The 25,793-nt window shown below is 46.2% G+C and overlaps 1 protein-coding gene, 1 long non-coding RNA gene and 1 pseudogene across 5 annotated transcripts; 2 read left to right on the forward strand and 1 right to left on the reverse strand.

Moving 5' to 3' along the window:
• Positions 1 to 9,176: 9,176 nt before the first annotated feature.
• LOC136353653 (uncharacterized) lies at positions 9,177 to 10,528 on the reverse strand. Its single transcript, XR_010737030.1, has 2 exons — positions 9,662 to 10,528; positions 9,177 to 9,549 (listed from the first exon to the last, which is right to left on the reverse strand). It is a non-coding gene; the product is annotated as an uncharacterized lncRNA (long non-coding RNA).
• Positions 10,529 to 14,078: 3,550 nt separating this feature from the next.
• Positions 14,079 to 15,329, forward strand: LOC4348757 (uncharacterized; annotated as a pseudogene).
• Positions 15,330 to 16,304: 975 nt separating this feature from the next.
• Positions 16,305 to 22,927, forward strand: LOC4348759 (N6-adenosine-methyltransferase non-catalytic subunit MTB). 4 transcript variants are annotated; one of them, XM_026020834.2, is made up of 8 exons: positions 16,305 to 16,581; positions 16,868 to 16,938; positions 17,314 to 19,663; positions 19,757 to 19,843; positions 20,468 to 20,572; positions 20,656 to 20,764; positions 22,273 to 22,424; positions 22,514 to 22,927. In XM_026020834.2, the coding sequence occupies exons 3-8, from the start codon at positions 17,378 to 17,380 to the stop codon at positions 22,817 to 22,819; spliced, it is 3,045 nt and encodes a 1,014-aa protein (XP_025876619.1). In that variant the 5' UTR covers positions 16,305 to 16,581; positions 16,868 to 16,938; positions 17,314 to 17,377; the 3' UTR covers positions 22,820 to 22,927. The 4 variants fall into 4 exon arrangements, with proteins under 4 accessions (XP_025876619.1, XP_015614540.1, XP_025876618.1 ...); XM_015759054.3 differs by lacking the exon at positions 16,868 to 16,938 and having other exon boundaries at positions 19,760 to 19,843; XM_026020833.2 differs by lacking the exon at positions 16,868 to 16,938 and having other exon boundaries at positions 16,415 to 16,581.
• Positions 22,928 to 25,793: the final 2,866 nt, after the last annotated feature.

Consider the following 25,793-nt stretch of genomic DNA (forward strand, 5'->3'; position numbering starts at 1 on the left):
TCTGGTCCTAGATGATGATGCTGTGCAATGTGATGGCTTGTTTGATTGATTGCTTCATGGAGGGTTAGCTTTGGTTTTTCAGGTTGCATGTGCAGATGGTGACAATCTACTTACGCTTTTTTGGTTGAAGCCAAGAGTCTAGAGATAATTTGGTAGAGGTAGTGGTAAGAATTGTGAGGCGTTTATAGTCTCAGCTGTGCCAAAACTTTCTGTACTTCTCAAAATTTCCGTTCATGCTTTTTTTCTTTCTAAAAAAATTTTCCGTTCATGCCTTCTTTTTTTTTTTTAAAAAAATAATCTAATTTCAAATATTCTTTTTTGGGCGTTCACAACGCATGCACACTTACCATAACACGTACACACATATCTTTCATACCTTAAAAGATGGCCGATATATCTTGAGATTGACGAAGTCGCTGTTGACGAGTATGTCGTTTACTCCCTCCGGGTTGATAATACTTGTCGTTTTGGACAAGGGCACGGTCTTCAAAAAACAACTTTGACAATTATTTTTCATTATAATATGTATAAAATTGTTAGCAAATATATGATCTTATTAAAGTACTTTTTAAGACTAATCTATACATGTAGTCACCATATTTGAAAGATAAATATTTTAAAAATAATTCATAATCAAATATTCTAAAGTTTGACTTCACCCTGGTTCAAAACGACAAGTATTATCAGCCCGGAGGGAGTAATTAACAGTAAATATGAGTACTCATATCAAATCTAGAGCTTTAATCAAGGTATAACCTAACCAATTAGGCTACGCTTACTTCACTAATTCCAAATATATTTAGGAAGCTTGTTTGGTATAGTACCGGCTTATGTTCAACAGCTTCGTTGTTTGCACTCCAGCTTAATAGGGGCTGTTCGTTTGTGCTAATTGTGGTAGCACAGGCGTAGCAGCTGCTATAATCGCAATTAATTTTTTAATAGCGGCTACTATTGCTGTAGCTGCAAAGTAGCGCAAAACGAAGAGCCCCATAACTGCAAACTCTAGCTAGTTAAAATTTGAAACTTATTTTGGAGTTGATTTTAATGTTTTTTATTATATCTTATTTTTTATATTGGCTTTTAAGTAATAAATTAAAAAAATATTTATTTATTAACTCGTTAGTACACGTTTTATGTACTTCACCCATCCCACTCACTAAGGCGCGCACATATTTTAAGATTTAACTCTTTAAATATTTGATCAATAAATTGTTTATTATAAATTAAATTTTATACTATAAAAATAATATCATTGGATTGTTATTTAAATTTGCTTGCATATATTTTAAGATTTTGTTGCTATAAACACTAGGATATGAGAAATTTAAAGTTAAATATTAGTTTTTGAAGACTGCTCTTATTGAATGGGGCGGAAGGAGTAATTAGCTATTGCCGAAATGATTGGACTGCATATGTTTATACTATAAATCTGATAGGTAGGGAATACTAGTTAGAAACGGGTCGTTTTCAGTAGGATGTTTGTGTGGTTCACTGATTAGTTCTTCGTCTTTTGCGTTAAAGGGACTGTTTGTGTCCGTGTATATACGCTTGTGTTTAATAAGTGATAGATGAATGAAAGATGGGATCTATGCTCGTTCGTATTCAGAAATTTGTTTTTTTTATGGGATAGAGGGTGTAGTCACGTGCCAAAGATCAGTCTTGTGTTTGTATGTATATTTGTTTTAACCTACACTGTTCATAGAAAAATGACATCCGTTTTATATTATAAATCGTTTTGATTTTTGTATTAGTCAATTTTTCTAAGTTTGATTAAGTATATGTTTTGATTTTTGTATTAGTCAATTTTTTCTAAGCTTGATTAAGTTTATAAAAAATATAGTAACCTTTTCAATATAGATAAATATATTATCAAAATATATTCAATATTATATTTAATGAAACTAATTTGGGTGGTAGATGATGTTGAGATTATAGGCATATAATAATTTAATCTATTCCATAAATAAATTATGACATTACAGATGAAAACTAGCATGAACGCATCATTAGATCTACACATATAAACTACACAGTATAACATGAACAGATCAAATATGCGCAACATATTGACGTACCGAGGTGGCGGAAAGACCGGCTGCTCGGTCGAAACTTTTCGCAGGCGTCTACGAAGGCACGCAGCACGCGAGCGAAGAGGAAGACGAGCCGTCGCGGACGAACAGGGAGCAGTCGCGCAAAGCGCTTCCCAAAAACCTTATTACCGCCTTCTCCCGGTGCAGAACGTCAAAGGCAGAGGTTCCGGAGACCTGCTCTCCCGATCGCAGGTGCACGCCGGCGAGCGGGATGGAGTAATCTACGAGCGACGGCGCATCACAGAGTCGGAGGCAAACCCTAGACTGATTTCGCGTGTGTTGCGTGAAGGCGGCGACTCGGTTTATATAGAGAAGGGTCGCTTGATCAGGGTGCCCGCATGATCTCCACTGCGCGTAACCGATCCGGATAAGTCGCGCGTAACTTATCCGGACTCCACGCCGTTTTGCACGCATCGGATTTTTCGGAACGTTTATAAAACAAAAACGAATCCGAATTTGCAGCAAAACAAAACTGCAAAAGGAGGCTGCATCTGCGTAAGGTGAGGAACCAATTTTGGCGGACCATTCGACGCGTACGTCGTGCACGCGCGCCGCCTGCCCTGCCCTGCCCTGCCCGGCGAGGCGAGGCGAGCGAGCACGCGCGTGTTCCCCCTCTTCTCTCCACCACACATGCTTCAAGTGGCTAGGAGGGCATCCTCCCTTTTAAAGAGGTCCCCCTCTCCTAGGATAAGTAAGGTGGTACTAAACTCCACATGCATGCCATCCCATGAGGTGGGCTTTTGTGATTTTCCAAAGAATTAATCTTCGAGTGGGCTAAGACCCATTCATTAATTCCAACAATCCCCCACCAAATCTCAAAATCCCACTGAGATTTGCTTTTTCCAATGTACTGTTCATATACCAGCGGTTCGATGGAGACCGATTAAGATTGAACATCCACCTAGAACTCCAAGCTACACTTACTCACAACTTGAACAATGGACTATGCCTTGAATTGCAAGTCTTGTGCAAGCAAGTTTCACTCAGAGTCTTATCTAGTACTAGACCGTCTGTAGACTACCCCTTGGATGGAGCGTATAAGTCATACTCCTAGGTCTTTAGTAAGCTTCCTAGAAGATTTACCCAAAATCTCCATAGACTGCGACCAACAGTCAAGCTCACAAAGGTGAGTTCTTTCAAGAATGCTCTGCAGGACAACATCTTCGCTAATTAAAGCCAACAGAACTCATTAAGGCATAGCCAACCTGCCTTGCAGTTCACGAGAGTACATGCATCTTCACTTAGAGAGGTATAGATTGGTACTCTCCTCTAGTTTACTTATGGTTTGTTCTTCCCAAATTCTAATTCACGGGATCTCCGATCACATAGACTGGGTTACCACCATAGTATAACTCACATGGGTCTCAAACCCATCTCCTTCGATGCATTGTCTATCATATTTCGTGATAGTCCCTTCGTGAAGGGATCTGCCAGGTTTCTAGCTGTTTGGATGTAATCCAACGTTATAACTCCGGAGTTTCTTAATTTCCTGACAGACTTCAATCGTCTTTTCACATGTCTAGACGATTTCATATTATCCTTAGAACTATTCACTTTGATAATTACCGTTTGATTGTCACAGTTCATAAGGATAGCCGGCACCGGTTTTTCAACAATAGGCAGATCCATTAATAGATCACGCAGCCATTCTGCCTCAACAGTAGCAGTATCCAGTGCCGTCAGCTCTGCTTCCATGGTTGACCTCGTCAAAATGGTCTATTTGCAAGACCTCCATGAAACAGCACCACCACCCAGTGTGAAGACATATCCACTAGTGGCTTTGATCTCATCCACATCAGAGATCAAGTTAGAATCACTATAACCCTCCAGTACCGCAGGATACCCAGTATAGTGAAGCCCCAATTCCACAGTACCTTTCAGATAGCGCATTACTCGCTCAAGCGCATGCCAGTGATCATCTCCCGGATTAGAGGTAAATCGGCTCAACTTGCTCACAGCAAAGGAGATATCAGGCCTAGTTGCATGTCACGCCCAGAAATTCCCGAATAGAATTCCAAGCAGAATGTGTATTAAAACCCCCGTCCAGGACCAGCCGGGGTACACAAACGACAAAGTTGACATACAGATCCACGTCTTACAAACATTATAAAGGTCTTACAGAAATGCAGCGGAAAACAAAAGATAACTGGAGCTAAGCCTTGACTTGAACTGCAGCGGGAACACCACTCCACAGGCATCCTCGACGGCACGGACGAAGCCTACTCCTCAGGGAAACCTTCATCTGACACATACCCGTCCTCTGGGGTTGGGGAAAAGTAGAGCAAGACTGAGTACTACCCACTGTACTCAGCAAGTCATACCGGAATAGGGGTATGATGCAGGGAATTAACAAAGAAGAGCTAGAGTGGTTCATTTGCATAAATACTGGCATTTATAAACAGGAATTGAATGCGAAAACGGTTGTAATAATTAAGCAGTATTAAACATCCGCTGTCCAACGCTAACCCACGTTGCGACAGGCCCAACCATCCACCTAAACTATCCAAATTCAACAGATTACACTAGGGTGAGACTAATCACGGTGAATCTGGTTGACCGCCCATAACCGCGGGCACGGCTATTCGAATAGTTTTACTCTGATCAGAGGTGTACAACTGTACCCACAAGACACAGCCCCACGACACGTTTCCGTGCGCCGACATGCCACCACGACATACCGGAAAGAGGCCGTGACAGGACCCCTCGCATAACCCCCCCTAGCCAAGCACACCACACCTCAGGTTTCACCCCCGTCCCCAGCGGGCGACGGGCAGTCCCCTCTCGTGCCTAGGTGAATCCGGAAGCGACAGAGGCCGTCGCAGGGCCCGCCCCGCTCCATCACGCCCACCCTTGCCTGGATGCGTCGACTAGAGGAAAGCTACACTACAAGCCCAGCCGTTGCCCACGCTGGCTTGTGGTAAGTACGATAAATTCTTCCAGGGCATCCCGCGAACCGGTCCTTAACTGCCATGGGTGCGACTAGCAAAACCATGCACCCACAGCCCACCATGTGATTCATTTTATTTAACCAACACCAGAGCGGTGGTATTAAACCAACATTATCATATAAACCTATAGTCTAGGTTTTAAATGAGATCCCCAATGTGTGCTAGTTGAACTAAGCATGGCTAAGCAATTCCTAGTCCAAAGTCTAATCATGTTATAACCCAAGCTAACAAAGGAGCATGATATCCAAAAGCATGGCTGTAACAATAGGTATCCATCCCATAGTGATATTATAAAACAATGCAATATTTGAAAGAAAACAATAGAGCATTTGCAAAATGGGATCAACATGTTCAAGTGACAAGCATGACTTGCCTTGCTCTGCTGCTGGAGGGACCTCGGCGACTATCTCGAAGTACACCGGAGCGTCGGAGGGATCGGAATCTAGCGACATACAAAGCAAACATTGCAAACAGGCTATAAGACTACTGAAACAGAGAACAAAACCATTTTTAATGGATTCTACACATTTTTCTTGATTTACTGAGACTTGAATGGGATTAAACGGAGCTCGGATGAATTAGTTATGAATTTTAGAAGATTCACTGTGTTTATTACTATAAAAGAAATCCTTAAATAATTTATTGCGCAATATTAACCAGGGCTGACGTCAGCGAGGGGGCGCGGCGCCGACATGCGGGGCCCACCGGTCAGCGACCGGGAGAGAGAGAAAGGGGTGGCGGCTCGCGGGCCCACTGGTCAGTGGCACGGGGAGGAGAGAGGGCGCCGACACGCGGGACCCACAGGTCAGAGGCGTGGGAGAGGGGAAGGAAGGGGCGGCGGCACTCGGCGCGACCCGGCTCAAGACCGGCCGACCGGCCGCGGCGACGGCGACGGCGCGCGCGCGAACGGGTTGCCGGCGACGGCACCCGGCGGCGGAGGCGACGCAAAAGCGGCGGCAGCGGACGGCGGCAACGACCCAAAGCGACGGCGAGCGCGGGTGGCGGCGACGCACGGGGAAACGGGAAAGGAGAGGAGAGGAGATGCCTCACCGAGGGTGGCCGGCGCGGAGGAAGACGATGGCGAACGGCGACGGCGGGCCACGGGAGGCGACGGCGACGGCGGACGAGCTTCGGCGTGCCCTAAGGAAGGAGAAGAGAGGGATTAGAGAGAGGGAGATAGGTCCCGGCGATCGGAAACCATGGCCGAAGGCGGCGGTGGAGATGGAGCTCACCCGTGCGCGTGGGGATGAGGGCTCCGGCGACGAACCTCGACGGGGAAGAGGCGGCCGAGGTAGATCTCGACCCCGCGAAGCTAACGGCGGCGACGGCGCGAGACGGCGACGAGCCTAGCGGCGGCTAGCGGCGGCCGGAGTAGCAAAAGCGGCGGCGGCGGGTGGTTGCACGGCGCGGAGGCGATGGGGAGCTCGGGAGAGATCGGCGAAATGGGGAAAAAGAGAGAGAGGAGGACGGCGATGCTTAAATAGGGGGAGAGGGAGCCGGACGTGGCCGGGAGCGGCGGGATTCGACGGCCGACGTGGGGGGAGTGGGGAGGAGAGAGAGGCGGGATTCGGTTTCCGAATCCCGGCCATCTCGGGCGCGGGCGCGAACGGGAGGGAGAGGGGAAAGGGCGCGGGAGACGCGGCGCACGCGCGGGCGTGGCCGACGTGGCCCGGGAGAGACGGAGGCGTGGGCGCGGCGGCGGTTTCGGCGCGGCGGCGCGCCGGGATCGGCGGGAGGTGGGGGAAGGACCCGACAGGTGGGCCCCACCTGTCGGCGACCCCGAGAGGAGGGAGGCGGGCGGGCGGCTACCGGGCTGGGCCCTCGGCTTGCGGCCGGCCCAGCAAGGAGGAGGGGGAGGAAGGAGGGGAATGGGCCGGCGGCCCATCCGAAAAGAAAAAGGAGAAAAAAGGGAGGGAAAAGAAAAAGAAAAAGGAAAAGGATTTTCCCTGGAATTAAAAATTGCACTTTAGTGATTTTTAATTGGTTAAAAATTATTTCTAGAGCTCTGAAAATTCCACTAAAAATCCTGTTAATGCATTTCGACATGTAGAATTCAAGAAAAATTCCACATGTCAAATCCGATTATTGTTTGCATTGTTTTCTTAGGGTTTTATCCTGATTTCCTCTGCATTTTCTTGGGGTCATTTGTAATTTACAATTTGGCTTGGGAGGAAAACTTCGGGGTGTGACATTGCACTAGCTAGGTACATCAACGAGCCAATGATTTGGGAGTATTCCAGTTGATTCCTAGCAATTCTCTTGTTCTTGCGAAGCAACAAGCTAGCATCATAAGGTGTTGGAGAAGGCTTACTATCAATGTAGCCAAAGCGATTCAAGATCTTCTCCACATAATGGGACTGCAAGAGTGTAATCCCATTCTCACCTCTAATTAGCTTAATGTTTAAGATAACATCAGCTACTCCCAAATCCTTCATATCAAAATTTTGAGACAAAAATGATTTAACATCATTTATCACCTCAAGGTTTGTCCCAAATATCAGTATGTCATCAACATACAAGCATAAAATAACTCCCTCACCCCCACCATGGTGATAGTACACACATTTATCTACCTCATTGACTGCGAAGCCTGCAGATGTCAATGTCTTGTCAAATTTCTCATGCTATTGCTTAGGAGCTTGTTTCAGACCATACAAAGACTTCAACAATTTGCACACCTTGCCTTCTTGACCTTCAACTACAAACCCATCAGGCTGATCCATATAGATCTCATCATCCAGCTCTGCATTAAGAAAAGCTGTCTTAACGTCCATTTGATGAACGAGAAGACCATGTGAGGCTGCTAGGGAAAGTAGCACACGAATTGTGGTCAATCTAGCAACAGGTGAGTAAGTGTCAAAGAAATCTTCGCCTTCTTTCTGAGTGTAGCCCTTAGCAACAAGCCGAGCCTTGTACTTTTCAATAGTACCGTCAGGCCTAAGCTTCTTCTTGAACACCCACTTGCATCCCACAGGTTTACACCCATAGGGTCGCTCTGTCACCTCCCAAGTCCCGTTAGCGATAATGGAATCCATTTCACTACGGACAACCTCCTTCCAGTAGTCTGCATCAGGAGATGCATATGCTTCTGAAATTGACTTAGGAGTGTCATCCACGAGGTACACAGTGAAATCATCACCAAAGGACTTAGCCGTCCTTTGTCTCTTACTCCTTCGAGGAGCTTCACTGTCATCCTCCTCAGTGACATGTTCATGTGTATGTTCAGTTTGTTTTGGTGGTGTGATTGAACGGGGAATTATTTCAGATGGTTGGCTCGAACTACTATGTGTATCCTTCATTGGGAAAAAGCTCTCAAAGAAGGTAGCATCACGAGACTCCATAATTGTACCAACATGCATGTCAGGTACCTCGGATTTGACTATTAAAAATCTATAGGCAATGCTGTGATGAGCATATCCCAGAAAGACACAGTCCACAGTCTTAGGTCCCAGTTTGCGCTTCTTCGTTATTGGTACATTGACTTTCGCCAATCACCCCCATGTGCGTAAATAAGAAAGTGATGGTTTTCTCCTAATCCATATCTCATATGGTGTTTTGTCCTTATTTCTGTTAGGAACTCTGTTTAACACATGATTCGAGGTCAACAATGCCTCCCCCCACCATGCCTTAGGTAGTCCTGCAGTGTCCAACATGGCATTCACCAAGTCAGTCAGTGTGCGGTTCTTCCTTTCAGCAATCCCATTAGACTCGGGAGAATAGGGAGGCGTCCTCTCATGTATGATGCCATGTTCCTCATAGAATAAGTCAAATTCGTTTGAGAAAAACTCTCCACCACGATCAGACCTAAGTCTTTTTATCTTTCTGTCAAGTTGATTTTCAACTTCTGCCTTATAAATGTTAAAATAGTCTAGAGCCTCGTCTTTGGTTTTCAACAAGTACATGTAGCAAAATCTAGTAGCATCATCAATCAAAGTCATGAAATATCGTTTTCCACCCTTTGTTAACACCCCATTCATTTCACAAAGATCTGAATGTAGGAGTTCTAGTGGTGCCAAGTTTCTTTCCTCGGCAGCCTTGTGAGGCTTGCGAGGTTGCTTCGATTGCACACAACTATGGCACTTAGAACCTTTGACAATGGAAAACTTAGGAATTAAACACATGCTGGAAAGCCGAGACATCAAGCCAAAATTAATATGACATAAACGTGAGTGCCAAACATTAGCCTCATCATACACACTGCCACAAATATGATTCACAGACTTATTGCAGAAATCAGAAAGGGAAAAGCGGAATAGGCCTCCGCACTCATAACCTTTACCAATAAAATATCCATGTTTAGACACGACTACTTTATTAGACTCAAAAACCAACTTAAATCCGTCTCTAGTCAGACGGGAGCCACTAACAAGATTCCTGTCGATAGAAGGGACATGCTGCACGTTCTTCAGCTGCACGATCTTTCCCGAAGTAAACTTCAGATCTACCGTGCCAACACCATGAACAGAAGCATGTGACACATTCCCCATTAGGACGGTGGAACCCCGTGCGTCCTGATAAGAAGAAAACAATGAGATGTCAACACAAACACGTACATTGGCCCCAGTATCAACCCACCAATTAGTAGACTGATTAACTGAAAAAACAGTAGGTAAATTACCATACCTGCTTCCATCTCCAGTGTTGTCAATGGTCACATTAGCAGACTTAGAAGTCTGCCCTGCAGGTGCCTTCATCCCCTTGCGCTGTGGACACTTCCTAGCCAGATGACCAAGTTGGCCACACACAAAGCAAGTCCTTTCATCCTGATTAGGATTGTTGTTATTCTTCTTCTGCTTCTTGAAGTTGGTGGTCTGCTGAGCTTTGTATTTCCCTTTGCTCTTGTTCTGGGCCTTGTGCACAACATTGGTACTGGACTGTCCACCATCGCCCTTAGACGCGGCATCTTTTTCCCGAGCTTTCTCCTCAACATCAAAAGACGCTATCAACCCCTCAACGGAGTATTCCTGTCTCTTGTGTTTGAGTGTAGTACCGAAACTTCTCCAAGATGGAGGTAGTTTCGCAATAATGCACCCGGCCACAAATTTGTCGGGTAAGACACACTTAAGGAGTTCGAGTTCCTTAGCCATGGTTTGTATCTCATGAGCCTGTTCGACTACAGAACGGTTGTCAGCCATCTTGTAGTTATGAAACTGCTCCATGATATACAGACCATTGCTAGCATCAGTAGCACCGAATTTAGTATTCAGTGCATCCCACAACTCCTTAGCGTCGGTCATATGCATATACACCTCGACCAGACGATCGCCAAGAACGCTAAGAATGCATCCCACAAAGAGAGTAGTGGCTTCCTCGAATTGCTTCTGCTGTTCAGCAGTAAGAACTCCTTCAGGTTTGCCAGTACTCACCCAGAAGCATTTCATAGCTGTCAGCCACAGAGTGACCCTGATCTGCCATCTCTTAAAATGCACACCGGTGAATTTATCCGGCCTCAGTGCATCGGCAAAACCAGCCATAGTAAAATCACAATGCCTATAATAAGATTTTTGGATTGTTGAGATTATAGGCATATAATGATTTAATCTATTCCATAAATAAATCATGACATTACAGATGAAAACTAGCATGAACGCATCATTAGATCTACACATGTAAACTACACAGTATAACATGAACAGATCAAATATGCGCAACATATTGAACATGTACCGAGGTGGCAAAAAGACCGGCTGCTCGGTCGAAACTTTTCGCAGGCGTCTACAAAGGCACGCAACACGCGAGCGAAGAGGAAGACGAGCCGTCGCGGACGAACAGGGAGCAGTCGCGCAAAGCGCTTCCCAAAAACTTTATTGCCGCCTTCTCCCGGTGCGGAACGTCGAAGGCAGAGGTTCTGGAGACCTGCTCTCCCGATCGCAGGTGCACGCCGGCGAGCGGGATGGAGTAATCTACGAGCGACGGTGCAGCACAGAGTCGGAGGCAAAAACGTCGAAGGCAGAGGTTCTGGAGACCTGCTCTCCCGATCGCAGGTGCACGCCGGCGAGCGGGATGGAGTAATCTACGAGCGACGGTGCAGCACAGAGTCGGAGGCAAACCCTAGACTGATTTCGCGTGTGTTGCGTGAAGGCGACGGCTCGGTTTATATAGAGAAGGGTCGCTTGATCAGAGCGCCCGCACGATCTCCACTGCGCGTAACCGATCCGGATAAGTCGCGCGCGTGTGTTCCCCCTCTTCTCTCCACCACATATGCTTCAAGTGGCTAGGAGGGCATCCTCCCTTTTAAAGAGGTCCCCCTCTCCTAGAATAAGCAAGGTGGTACTAAACTCCACATGCATGCCATCCCATGAGGTGGGCTTTTATGATTTTCCAAAGAATTAATCTTCGAGTTATCTAAGGCCCATTCATTAATTCCAACAGATGTTGCTAATTTTTTTTAATAAACTAGAAAAATTGTCTGTGCGTTGCGACATGTGAAGGTTATTTTAATTGTATTATTGTTAGATTTTTTTTTGTTTTAAAAGTATATGAGATTTTTATTTTGATAGTATTGATATGTAATTCGGAAGCCTCTTTAAGATGATAGCCATATCTTATACGTTGCTTTCTTATGGTCCGACAAGAAGCAATTAGGAGTACGACTATTGTTCCAAGTTAGCATGCGAGTTTTTTTTAATTATTTCTTATACGACTCCTTATGTATTTCTAAAAGCGAATAAATTTAAAAACCGACTCAAATACGAATGACATACCAAAAGTATCGGCGGAAATATTTTCAATTTTTATAATAGTAGAGATAGATTTTTTTCGTTCAATTTGTGTGCTGCGCTGTATTTTCTAATTGGTGAAAAGAAGTTCGTTGGAGCAATTTGTGGTATACTTGCATACATGCGTTCTTTGTTGTTGCTGACTAGTTGCATACGTGGGCAATGATAGAGAGTCGGACTCACGGCACCCACTATGTGATGACGAAGGATAAATACGGGAGGATATATAAGAGTCGGATGTTAAAATTAAAAATCAATTAAATACGAATGACGTAACACCAAAAATTTATTAAATACGAATGACGTAACACCAAAAATTTTATAATAGTAGAGATTTAGACAAACCTGTTAAACTGGTAAAAAGGTCAGCTCGACCCAGCTCGACCCAACTGTGACGTCGACCATTTAATACTGGAAAAAGTACACCGAAGGTCCCTCAACTTGTCATCGAGTTACAAGATCGTCCCCTAACCGCAAAACACCGGATGTAGCGCATCCTTCATCTTATAAAACCAGTGCAAAGTAGGTCCCTCGGCGATTTTGACTCCAGTTTTGTCCACGTGGCAGCTGACTCACGGTGGGACCCACGTGGCCCCCACCCGTCAGCCTCTTCATCCCCTCCCCTCTCTCCGATCCTCTCCTCTCTCATCCCCTCTCTTCTCTCTCATCCCACCCGTGGAGCGGCGGCGCATGGAGCCGGCAGGATGGAGCGGGGCGGCGGCGGGCGGAGTGGGCCGATGATGAGGTAGACCGGTGGTGGGCGGAGAGGGGCGACGGCGAGGTAGACCGGCGGCGGGTGGAGAAGGCGAAAAGGGAGATGGCGGTGGAGACAACGGTGGCGCGATGGAAGGCATCAGAGGAGATGGGGAGCGCACTCCACGCCGTCGTGTCTCGTCGTCGCTGCTCCAAACACTGCTCCTCGTCCCCTCTTTGTGTCGTCGGTGGAAAGAATCGGCGGAGCCCGCGCACCGCTGGCGAGAAGGAAGCTCGGACGGAGGACGACCTCATCCTCCACCTCATCGCGGGTGGCCTGCAGCTTGGCGGTCCCCCATCAGATGGCCTCTAGCTTCAACGATGATGACACTGCCACACTGTCGGGCGTCGTCGAGTGGGGCGGAGCAGGCAAGCCAGCAAGGCGGTGGCGCGCGAAGCCGGCAGGTGGCGGGTGGCGAAGCCGGCGGCGTGGAGCGGGCGGGTGGGCGTGACGCGCACCACCTCTTCCTCTTCCCCATCTCCTCCATCTTCGTGCCGCCGTCCCTCGCCACATCCACCGCCGCCGACGGCTGGATCCAGGGCGGCACCGTGCCTGAGGGCGGCCCCCACGCTGCTCCGCACCATCAGCCCCGACGGAGAGCCGCGCGCTACCCACGGTTGGCCGACAGCTGCGCCCCCACACCGTGCCGGGGCAGCCCGCCGTTAGCCGCGGCGCCAAGAGGGAGGAACGGTCGCCCCTACCTCGCCTTCTCCCATGGCGGTCAACCCCCACCTCGCCTTCTCCCGCCGCCCTCGCCACCTCGCTAGACAACGGCTGTGGCCTCTACTACCGCTGCTTCCTCTTCTCTCATGTCACCCTCGCTGCCGCGTGTCGCCGGCCACCGTTGCTCTCTTCCCTCCCATTTCGCCCCGCCGACTGGCCTGCGAGAAGACAGAGAAGAGAGAGAAAGGGAGAGGAAGGGAAGGAGAGAGGATGATGGCGTGGCATCCTGACATGTGGGGCCCATGTGGGTCCCATGCTGAGTCAGCTGCCATATCGGCCAAAACCGGATCAAAACCGCCGAGGGACCTAGTTTGCACTGGTTTTGTAAGATAAGGAATGCGTTGTATCTGGTTTTGCAGTTCAAGGACGATTTTGTAAATCGATGACAACTTGAGGGACCTTGGGTGTACCTTTTCCTTTAATCCCATGGGTCCTCCAGCCCGCCCGTCGTGGTGTCCTCTCCGCGGCCCACAGCCTGACCCCGTGTTTGGGCTCATGGCCATGTTATCTGGGCGGCCCAAAAATGCGGCTCTGTTGGATAGGCCTAAGAATCCACACTTTCCGTGCCCTTCAGCCCACAGAACAATTGGTCGCATCTACGCGGTCCATTACTAACGGCCGGCACATCTACTAACCCGTTTAGGCCCATATAACTATAAGTAACATGGCGTGGCCTGCGCGAACCCACATTCTGCCCAAGGAAAAAGTACACCGAAGGTCGGACTTGTCATCGAGTTACAAAATCATCCTCCAACCGCAAAACCAGATACCGGACGTCCCTCAACAAACAAAACCGTTCACTTTTGATCCTCATGTGATTTTGACCCGGTTTTGTATGACGTGACGGCTGAATCAGCGTGAGACCCACGTGGGCCCCACATGTCAGAATGCCAGGTCATCTCTCTCCTCCCCTCTTCTCTCCCTTCCTCATCTCTCTTTGACTCCTCTCCAATTTGATGGCAGCGACGGGCGACGCCGCAGCGGTGGGGAAGCAGCTGCGGGCGGGAAGTGGGGGAGGGGCGGCGGGGGTAGGAACGACGTGCGGGATCCCCCGCCGGCCGCCACCCACGAGGTCCACGACCACGAGGCGGCATGGGCAGCGTCAAGTTCGGCTGCTCCACTGCGACGGGCCGACTCGTTCCCGGGCGACAGGCTGGTCGGGCTCGGCGGCGGCGCGGTCTCCCTCGTGACGTAGCTCGGCGGCGCGGCATCGCTCGGCCAGAGATTCTCCTACAGTCGTACTGCCTCGTCCCGCACTCCGTCAACACCTCGTCGGCGCTCAACTTCGGTGCCCTCGCCAACGTCACCGAGCCCGGAGCGGCAAGCACGCCGCTCGTCGTTGGGGACGTGGACACGTACTACACCGTGGTCCTCGACTCCGTCAAGGTCGGCAACAAGACGGTGGCGTCGGCGGCGAGCTCCCGCATCATCGTGGACTCCGGCACGACGCTGACATTCCTCGACCCAGCTCTGATGGGACCACTTGTCGACGAGCTCTCCCGCTGGATCACGCTGCCGCCGGTGCAGTCGCCGGACGGGCTGCTGCAGCTGTGCTACGAGGTGGCCGGGCAGGAGGTGGAAGCCGGAGAGAGAATCACAAATCACATCGATAAACATCTATACTCCATCGTGGAATCTTGTTCAGATAATCACAGTACTTATGTAGAAAGGATAGTAAGATACAGAAATGCAAAAATAAGCTTTGTAAGTGAACAGAACAATCTCAAGCTAAGCTGTTCTTTTATCAGAAGAACAGGATTTCAAGATATTTTGTGGCGCCGGTTTCGCTGTCTTACCTCGCTATACATTCTGTGAGAGATCAAATTACATGACCCATAAATTGTAGAGCAATGCAGGAGTAACACTCCCAGCTGAGAAATTGATTGATGTATAGCACTCCGATCTTCGTTAGGCGATGCAATGAGAATTCAGAATTCTCACCAACAGCCAGCTTGCTAGAATAGAGTATGAGTTACTGATCTTGAATGACCTCTTGTGTACAGCCAGCAGGAAGTGAACCGAACAGGCGAGTCCGGACTTGACGCTGGAGTTCGGACTTGACGCCGGACTTGACGTTGGCGCTGATGCCGGAGAACGCGTTCGTGATGGTGCAGGAAGGGACGCTGTGCCTGGCGATCGTGGCGATAACGGAGCAGCAGCCGGTGTCCATCCTCGGGAACCTCGCGCAGCAGAACATCCACGTCGGCCACGACCTCGACGCCGGCACGGTCACCTTCGCCGCCGCCGACTGCGCGGGGAGCGGCCGGTCGGCGGAGCAGACGAGCGGCGGGCAGGCGCGCCGCAGGAGAGGAAGATGGCGCCGACGGGGATCGGGACGGGGAGAGCGAGGACGTCGCCGCCGTCGTCGTCCATGGCCGCAGATCTTTCGTCCGCGCCGTCAGCGGCGTCGCTGGCGGGTGTGTGTGAGCGCGGGGTAGCGGCGGGTGGAGCAGGCGGTGGTGGGCGGAGCGGGCACGACGCCGAAGACAGCTTCTTCCCGCGCCGGCGCCTCCGGCCGCTTCTCCCTTCTCAAGCGTTGCAGCCGCCGCCACCTCCCTTCTCCCGTGTCGTCGTCGCCGCCGCCGCCGCCTCCCGGGCCTCTCCGACGGTCCAACCCCGAGGTCGCACGCGCCGCCGCCGCCGCCGCCGGACCTCCTCCCCACCCGCCAGCCGCCCTACAGAGAGGAGAGAAGTGAGAGAGAGATGAGGAAGGGAGAGAAGAGGGGGACAGATGACCTGGTATTGTGACATGTGGGGCCCACGCTGACTCAGCCGCCACGTCAGATAAAACCGGGGTCAAAAGCACCGAAGGATGTAAAGTGAACGGTTTTGTTAGTTGAGGAACGCCCGGTATCTGGTTTTGCGGTTGGGGGATGATTTTGTAACTCGATGATAAGTTGAGGGACCTTGGGTGTACTTTTTCCTACTGCCCAAAGCACCCGCACTGTTGGATCAGCCCACGAGCCCGCACTTCCTCCACGGCCTAAATAGCAATGGGCCGACGATTGCCCAAATGTTAACCGGCCCATGGACCGGCCCTTCTAGATCCGTCCTCAACTACGGGGGACCTGCCTGTGCTTGGGCGTGTCCGTACGGTCGCCGCCCGCGGCCGCGCTGCCTCCGCCTCCGCCCCCCGCGCCGCCGCCCGCACGCTCGGCGCGCCGCCGCCGCCCAAACCCTAGCTCCATCTCCCGCTTCCCCCAGCCGCCGCTCTGCTCCCCGCGAGCTCCTCGCCGGACCAAGCCGCCGCGGGCGCCACTCCCCCCCACCGCTAGCCTCTCTCTCTCTCTCTCGTCGTCCGCTCGCCCCGTCGCCGCGCGTCGGTCGCAGTCGCGGTTGCTCCGCAGGTATAGGTTCACATGCTCTTACCTCCAATCACATGTCGCGGTGGATCGCTGGTTCCATGCTCTGAATCACTTAAGCTCAGTGTGCTAATTTTCCCACGGTTGTAGTTGGAGTAAGTTGAGTAAAGAACAAGTACTGGTCGGTGTGATATTTAACTGAAGTAAATCAAGCAATGAAAAGGTTCACCTAACTGTTTAGTCTACCTAGCTTTATTTAGTATGAATCCGGGTATTCTATCCCTCTAAATATGGAAACGGATTCACATAACTCCTAGGTGTGGTTCTGTAGGTGATTCGCCGCCATGGCGTCCGACGTGGCTAGCGGGCGTTGATGATTTACGTGATATAACTGCAAAACCGGTAGCTTGGTTGTCATTATAAATTTGGTATCAATATAATTAGAAGTTTCATGTGGCTATAGAGATGGATTTGATTTTGATTCGTATTTATTACCTCTTGAGATGCACTCATAGTGTAGTGGCAGGGTTGGCTGGCATGCACCCCATCCGCCTGGGTTCGATTCTCCTCGAGCATGCTCACCGGAAATATTTTGCTTCTTTCTTCTTAAAATCATTGACACCAAGCCCTTCCTTGGTGTCCAACTTTTTTATTTATTAGCTCTTCTCTTTTTTGGTGATGATAGCATATGTCTTCAAAGTTGCGGTTAGCGTTTCCGGTCAATAGGGTGTCCAGTTGTGCTGCGTATGAATCCCATATATGGCGTTGTTTCTGCAGGAAATTATAAACTTTCCTGTTGGCTTAACTCTGTTGAGCATATATGCCTTAGAGAGCTTCTGCAATGGAAGGGTCTGATTCTAGTCGAAGTCGTGACAAGAGAGATGCTGATGACGATGTTGATGCTAGGAGCAGTTGGAAGGAAGATGACGAACATGAGGATGTCGAAGACAGAAAAAATCGTTCTGGCAAGTCAACAAGGTACATCTATGATGATGAAGGTGATGAGGATGATTACGATGTAAGAAGGGAATCACGGGTGTCCAAGGTCCCAAGGAGAAGCCCAGAAGAGAGAAGTGAGAGGAGATTGTCCGACGGGTACAAGGACAGAGATGGGGATAGCAGCAGGAGGAGAAGAGAGGACAATAATGATTGGGATTCTTCAAGAAGATCTGGCTCCAGAACTTCCGGTCATGATGTCTCTCGTAGTAAAAGCAGGTCCTCTGATCGGACCAGTTCTGATAGAGCTGATACAAGAGATAGTAGGTCCTCTGCTGATCAAAGTAAGAACAGGAGCGCAAGAGAGGCTCATGATTACAGGAATGAATTGAGTGAAAGATGGGAAGACACTGAGAGGAGAAAGGGTTCAGCCAGAACTGATAAGAATGATCAAGATAGACGATCAATTGATCCAAGGTACGACTCACCTCCAGCTAGAGATGATAGGATAGTTGATTCTGTTGATAATACTAGACAAAATACATTGCATTACAATGCAAAGTCTGAAGAGAGCGATGAGAAATGCATGGATCAAGTGGAAGGTACAAATAGAATAAGTGATAATGTGGAAACAAAGGATATGCTGCCTTATGTAGACAAGGATGGGCATGCATTGTCAAGGGATGGAAGAAACAAAGAAGCTAGACATCATAGAGAAAAGGATGATGGCGACCAAGGTCATTCGGACTCAGATAATGAAAGAAACATAAGCATGAAAGAAAAAATAAGAGTGGATGCTCATGGAGATTATAAGTCCTATAGAGGGAGGGACAGAAATAGAGAGTTGGAAGGATCTAAAGAACATTGGGGGAGTCGTCAAAGGCATGATTCGAAGGAGCCTAACGACTATGATGTTGGTGCAGAATGGAGGCATGGACAAGAAAGGTTAGATGGGGGAAATTTTCATGGAAGGTCTGGGTACAGGAAAGATTCCAGGGGCAGATATGAGAGCAGCAAAGGTCCTTCATCATATGGAAATCGATATGACAGTTCTGATTCAATAGAAATTCGGCCTAATAGGAACCTTGATTTTGGAAGGGAGAGCTCTGTTTCTGGAAGAAGAATCAACATGGGATCCCTTCAGGATTTAACACCTGGAACAAGTGATCCATCTGAGGAGAACAAAAGAAATTATGGAAATGGTGAGGATGCACAGGAGAGATACTATGATGATGTCCAAAACATGGATGGTAAAATTCCTTCCGATTCTCATACTGGGAGAGGAGGAGCAATAGCATCAAATAATTCAGGAGCCGGTCCAAGTGGCAGTGGGAGTATAATTTCTCCAACTCCTCAGCAAGGGCCAAAAGGTAGTAGGCCCTCTAGAGGTTTACGAGGAAGACCAAATGTGAGGGACCCTCAAAGAATGGGACTTCCAGTGCCGCTGATGCCACCTCCACCATTTGGACCTCTTGGTCTGCCACCAGGTCCTATGCAACCAATTGGACCAAACATGTCCCATTCTCCCGGTCCTCTTGGACCTGGTGTTTTCATTCCACCATTTCCCGGGCATCTTGTTTGGCCTGGGGCGCGGGGTATTGATGTGAATATGCTTTCTGTTCCAACCAACCTTCCTATCCCTCCAGTAGCGGGACCTAGTTTCACTTCCAGTGTAGCAGCTGGCCCCAATCATAGCATTCACTTAAATCAAACAGGCAGTGGGTTGGGATCTCCAGCGAATGCACCAGGAACTGGTTTTAATCCATTGTCTACACCAAATCATGAAATACTGCAAGATAAACCACCTGCGGGTTGGACACCGCAGCGGGGGCCTGCTGGAAAAGCTCCTTCACGGGGTGAACAAAATGATTACTCACAGAACTTTGTGGATACTGGCATGCGACCTCAAAATTTTATCAGAGAACTGGAGCTTACAAGTGTAGTGGAGGACTATCCTAAGCTTAGAGAACTCATACAGAGGAAAGATGATATTGTTTCTAACTCAGCTTCAGCACCAATGTACTACAAGTGTGACCTGAAAGATCATATGCTTTCCCCAGAATTTTTCGGCACAAAATTTGATGTTATTCTTATAGATCCTCCATGGGAGGAATATGTTCATCGTGCTCCTGGTATCACTGATCATATAGAGTATTGGACTCCTGATGAGATTATGAATTTGAAAATTGAGGTTATCTTTTTTGACTTACTATCCTTTCTATTTTATTTGTCATCCTGTATGTTTTATGGAATTTCTTTATAATGGTAAGTTTATTTTACCCAGCAGGCCATAGCTGATACACCCTCATTTATCTTCCTCTGGGTTGGTGATGGTGTTGGTCTTGAACAAGGCCGCCAATGCTTGAAGAAGGTAGGCCAGCTGCCTCTTCGCACAAATTCATATTTTTGCAGGTGCTGTTTTTATTTGTGTCCTTGTAAATTGCTAGATTTCTGATATTTTTTCGGAGAGTACAACAAAGTAACCAAAGTCCTTTATGGCTTTTTGCACTAAATCTGAATTTACAATTTACTTACCAAACTTGAGCTGTCTTGCGGCATTAGCATTAAATTAAACTTGTAGAATTCATCTGCCAATATTGTGCTTCAGAGAGCAATGTTCATGACATGATTTATGCACCTCTTTTACTGTGCCAATTTCTTGGTGGCGCAATTCCTTGTATGTCTCTGAATAACCGCATATATGGCATGGATATGCTACTCATTCTTACTAGTATGTGTCCAGTCAGCCTCACAATGAGTGGCATATTGCGCATCATTCGTTATTCAAATAGCATTATTGATCTTCTCTTTCTGTTTTCTGCATTTACTCTTCCCAAGCTTTAATTTGCAAAAGATCGTATCCTTAAAATGTTCACTTATTTAATAAATACTTAGGTATTTCATTGAATTTCTTTGGAAGGATGTACCAATATTTTGAACCAAGTGATGAACAATAGTAGTGGAATGCATGTTGATGAAATTTCTCCTTGTGTAGTGGGGATTTCGTAGGTGTGAGGATATATGTTGGATTAAAACCAACAAGAAAAATGCAACACCAGGTCTGCGCCATGACTCTAATACATTATTCCAGCATTCAAAGGTTAGTTGACTATATTTCCCATTCTTTATATAATTTCACTTTTACTAGTTTTCTATTTAAGTATAAATTCTTTCTTTGTGCAGGAGCATTGCTTGATGGGCATAAAAGGAACTGTCCGGCGCAGCACTGATGGGCATATTATCCATGCAAATATTGATACTGATATAATAATAGCTGAGGAACCTACTGATGGTATTTCTTTCATTCTTTCTTTTTATAATCCTTAATATCATTATTCTCCTTGTTTCCGCTTTGCCAACGTCTGAATTACATATTTGCTTATGGCTCCATTACTCTTGAGGCTTCCTACATTGAATGTTACCACTGATTCCTGTATGAACAATTGGGTCTCTTCTCTTATCCTGATATATAATTTCAGTTGCTTCCACACCTTGTTCATGCTCCTTTATTCCATTCCAGTTTTAGTTATATTTATTTTTATGATGGTATGAATGTTCCTGTTGCATTATTATGTAGATGAAAAATATACTATGTATATCTTCTTGACGAAATATCAGTTTGGTAAATATTTGTATTTCACATTTTCACCTAAACTTAACAAGTTTCTTTTGAAAAGAAAAAAAAAACGAGGTGTAGGGGTCAACACAAAATTTGAAGCTCGAACACAATTGCATTTGAGAGAGAGAGAAAAAATTCTACTGGCCAACGTGAAAGCATTGTGGGCCACTTTGGGCTTTATTTACCATAGTGTTGATTATTTACGTTAAAATCAGTATCACTGTGCATTATCTGGCATATGCTCAGTAGGATGATGTCCTTATTCTCCATTTGTTGTTCATAACTTTCACACGTCAGTTCAGAGACATCATTTATCGCTTTGGAGTCCTAGAGCTACTTAATCATTCACATAAAGTAATTCCTTTGCGAATTGCAGTGTCATACTTTGCCAGTTTTTGTGTCTTTACCTTTAATGATGCTTGGCTTGTTTTGCCATGGTAGATCAAGAAAGCTATCCATATATAACATATAGGCTCTGTTTGTGGCTGCTGTGTTGTGCTTATTTTTTAATTTGATGTAAAAAATTAAATATTTAATCTTTATAGTTTGTTTTACAAACTAATAAAGTTAGAAAAAAAATGTTATCCAACTATCTAGTCTCTCCCTATTGTCGCATATTTTCAGAACACAATAATATCATTGTTTGCTGCTTAGATTAGAAAAAAGATTGCCAAATGCTAAAAGTTTCTTAAAGCAGTTGCAGCAAACGAGATCATCATGATCCACCTCGATACCAACAGTGCCTTAGAATCCTCATGCAGTTTTTGCTTTTCTTTTCCCCCCTTAGCTCCCTATTGTGAAGTTGTTCATACTTCCATGTTGATGCTCAGTGGGAGCCTCCATGTTTTCCGATTTACTTGGAGTGGTGGTAACATAGGGGAATGTGGTATGGTAGAAATTTATAATGTGTGATAAATGCTGCGACAGGGATCAATTTTGAATTTGTAAAAAGTGGAAAAACTCTGAAGTTCTTGTCGAATCTATTTCGGAACCTTGGGTTGCACTCTATTTGTACCTTACTTTGCTACTTTTGCAAAAATAAAATAAAATAAAATGTGTGCTCCCTCAAGAGCTTTATAAGAACATTAATACAAACAATCATGTCTATGGCACAGATCATCTCTGTTATTTAGTATTGTCTTGCTCCATGAAGAGTCACTTATTTATTTCTTGGTATACAGGTTCAACAAAAAAGCCAGAAGACATGTATAGGATCATCGAGCATTTTGCTCTTGGAAGGAGGCGCCTCGAACTCTTTGGTGAGGACCATAATATCCGTCCGGGCTGGCTAACTCTTGGGAAAGGCTTATCTTCATCAAACTTCCATAAAGAGGTACAAGGAAGGTCATATAACAGTTTAAACCCTAACTATCTGAGCATCTCAAGTACTTGTTCTGAGCCCTAAAATTTGCTTGCTTGCAGGCATACATCAAGAACTTCATGGACAGGGATGGAAAAATATGGCAGGGAGGCGGCGGGCGGAATCCACCTCCAGATGCTCCTCACCTTGTCGTTACAACTCCAGAGATCGAGAGCCTCCGTCCCAAGTCACCCCCGCAAAAGAGCCAGCAGCAGCAATCCATGCCTCCAATGGGATCTAGCAGTTCTACAAACAGGCGGTCTGTCATGAACTCCTCGCAGATCGTCGTGACGGTTGTTGGCTCTGAAACAATGATGCCATCTCCATGGTCTTCCAACCCAATGTCAGGTTTTGGTATGCCTGAATAGTTTTGTTCCAAGGAAACCATTCATTTATTCCTATACGATTTTCATTATTGATGTGTACATTCACTTTTACACGACAGATGCGTTAATAATTATCTGTATCATCAATCATCCACAAGGCTGCAATTGGGTCCTTTTCAAACATAAATTCATGCATATCTATAGGATTCAGTTCCTCATATATTTGTAAAACTTTCTTTTTCAAATTTCACCATCGTACAAGATATTTCTAGTTCGTCTCTGATGCATCAGAGCTTGACATTTCAGCATCCTTCGCTACTTTCTTCCAGCTCCATTGGCACCCGTTATTAGATTGGTCAGCTTTTCTGAATACATCCAATACTGGCTTATAGAGTTGTAGTAGCATGTGGCTACCCAATTGTGAGGTTTCCTGAGCTTTCCAAACAGATGGATAACTCAAGAGAAAATTCTCCAGGACACTGTAGCTATTGCTCAAGAAACTTGCCTTTGATCTTATCAAATACTGGAATCGATTTGGCAATCAATCAGCCACTGGTGCAATTGCTTTCTCCACTGTTCACTTGTCCACAAGAACCTTTTGCAGTGCCATGCAGTGTGTGTAACTTCGATATATATCTACTGACTGAACCTCCTTTATCCAATAAATATCATTTCAATTACTCATCAATGAACCATGCTCATATCAAATTTAGGTGCAGAGGTAAAGATAGCATTCTAGCACATGACCAGTTACTGTGGTGGTTTCAATTTCTAGTCCCATCCTATCATCTGCAGAAAACTAACATAGCTGCAGACTTGTAGGCATCAACTGCTGTGGAGATTTTGTCATGAAATCTTTGTTGGTCGAACCGTCCCAACAAATAATTGCCATAGAAATGACCACACAGAATGATGTGGGTCTTATGAGCTGAGCCATTTCAACAAACAAAAGCTAAAAAAGACCATTGGAAGATGTTGGGATCATGGGTTGGGCAGTAAGCTCACTGCAGGAGGTGTTGTGTCCATTTCCTGATTTCCATCAGGCACCTGGTTTCCTATCGAGTCCAATTCCATGATTCTTTCTGACCTTCAGGTATCCCTAGAGCAGGTACAATAGCAGGCTATAAGCCAGCTATAAAAATATTTTAAAGAGATAAAAGAAAGAGAGAGAAGAGCAGCGGGCTACAGATCTGTAGTCAGCTGTAGCACGGACTCTAAGATGTAATGTGTGTATGACAAGTGGGATCAGGTATTAATAGTATAGTAAACAACTATTGTATGAGTTAGCTATTACATTGGCTATAGATGATTTGGAGCTAGTAGTGGGCTATACTATTAAACTTCTAGGTTTTCACATTAATTAGAGGGGTCCAGCATCTTCAACTTTGAAGCTTTATTCACAAACTGACTATCATGTGTCCTAACGTTTTCGCATATTGTAGAATTTCTCCTTCGCATTCTAGGGGCACATCACAGCAACTTCAGCTTGAATATTTATTCACAAATTGACTAGAGCTAGCAATTCTTTGACATTTTTTTCCCTCCAGGACTGGTTCTGCAAGAATCAGATTTCTATTTTTTTTTCACCCACTCTGATAATTTGTGGTACCCTGGGGGGTCAAATGTTCAGTGTCGAGTACTGTAATTGCTACAGTGGTGCAGTCAGCCTTGCTAACTCTAAGTTGGTAGGCTCCAAAATTTGTTCTCAGACAGGTCGTTGTTCTGAAAGTGAAATCGCCAACGACCATATTGTACCTGTCCTCCTCTTGAGCTGGACTAATCTATGTCACCTTCGCTTTCCAAGAAAAAATGTGATTCTCAAGCCATTGAGAGCAATCTGTTTGTTGATCATTTTTCTTTTCGCGATACCATGAAGGGCCAGTTTGAAATGTGGGGGCATTTTTCTGAATTTCTTTTTGGAATTCTCTGAACGTGGCCTGAATCTTGGCAAAACAGTTTTTTCTAGCATATGAAGTTGATGTATATAGCTTCATGTCTACTTGTGCATCAGTGCATGAGCTTTTCTAACAAAGTTATTTACTGACATGTCTCTAAGTTTGTGTTTTGTATTCATAAAGGTTTGTAGAACTTTTCAAAACAGTTTAAGGATCTGTAGAAAATTTGGTGCATGCTTGATAAATGGTACTATCGAATTTGGTGCATGGACATTTTTTTTGTCAGTTTTTCCCCAGAAAGGGTGGATCTCTGCTGTCGGATCCAAACAAGATATATGTTCCCTTTATGGCACATCTAAATTGACACTATGAAATTTCATGTTAATCACGTACTCTGCATAGAATCATAATGATGAAGAGTTTGACGACATGCTTGTACCCTATCTGGTTCCTGACTAGGGGATTTATCTGATATAATCGGCAGGCTGAAACAAGAATCAATTTAATTGCAGTGCATATCGGATTAAACTAGTGGTTATCATGTTCAGAGTTCAGTTTATGATTGGCCATACGAATTTTCCTTTATGCTAACCCTTCAGATCGCCAACTACCGATTGGCCCACATGTCGACGATTGAGTGATTAGTCTGAGTTCATTGCTGAAATCATATTTATATGTATTGAGGTCCATTCCCCGCGTCCAAATCAACCGTACCATCTTAAACCCATATTCCATTTGCAAGAAAAGAACAGAATATGTGCAACAAAGAACCGAGCAATTAATTAACAACCCATAAATAAAGTAAATAACCATAAATATTTCTAAAAACCTACCAAGACATTTTTTTCTGTGGTTTTTTTATTTTTGTTATGTAACCACAAAAGGATCTCCGATTCACGACTATGACTTCAAGATCATCCACCTCTAGATGATTTAAACAAAGACATCAATCAATATATCTTTTTTCTTCTTTAGTCTATTTGGAAAGAAAGAAACAACAGTGTGTTTAATAACTACATACAGTCTAGCCCGAGGTTATCGCGGCCATGGCGTAAGAAGCCACCCTTTGATGGCTTGCCGAACCTTCCTAGCTCACCTGTGCTCTTTGTGTAGGGTGCTAG

Source organism: Oryza sativa, chromosome 10 (genome assembly GCF_034140825.1).
Source record: "Oryza sativa Japonica Group chromosome 10, ASM3414082v1".
In the NCBI taxonomy this organism is placed as follows: domain Eukaryota; kingdom Viridiplantae; phylum Streptophyta; class Magnoliopsida; order Poales; family Poaceae; genus Oryza; species Oryza sativa.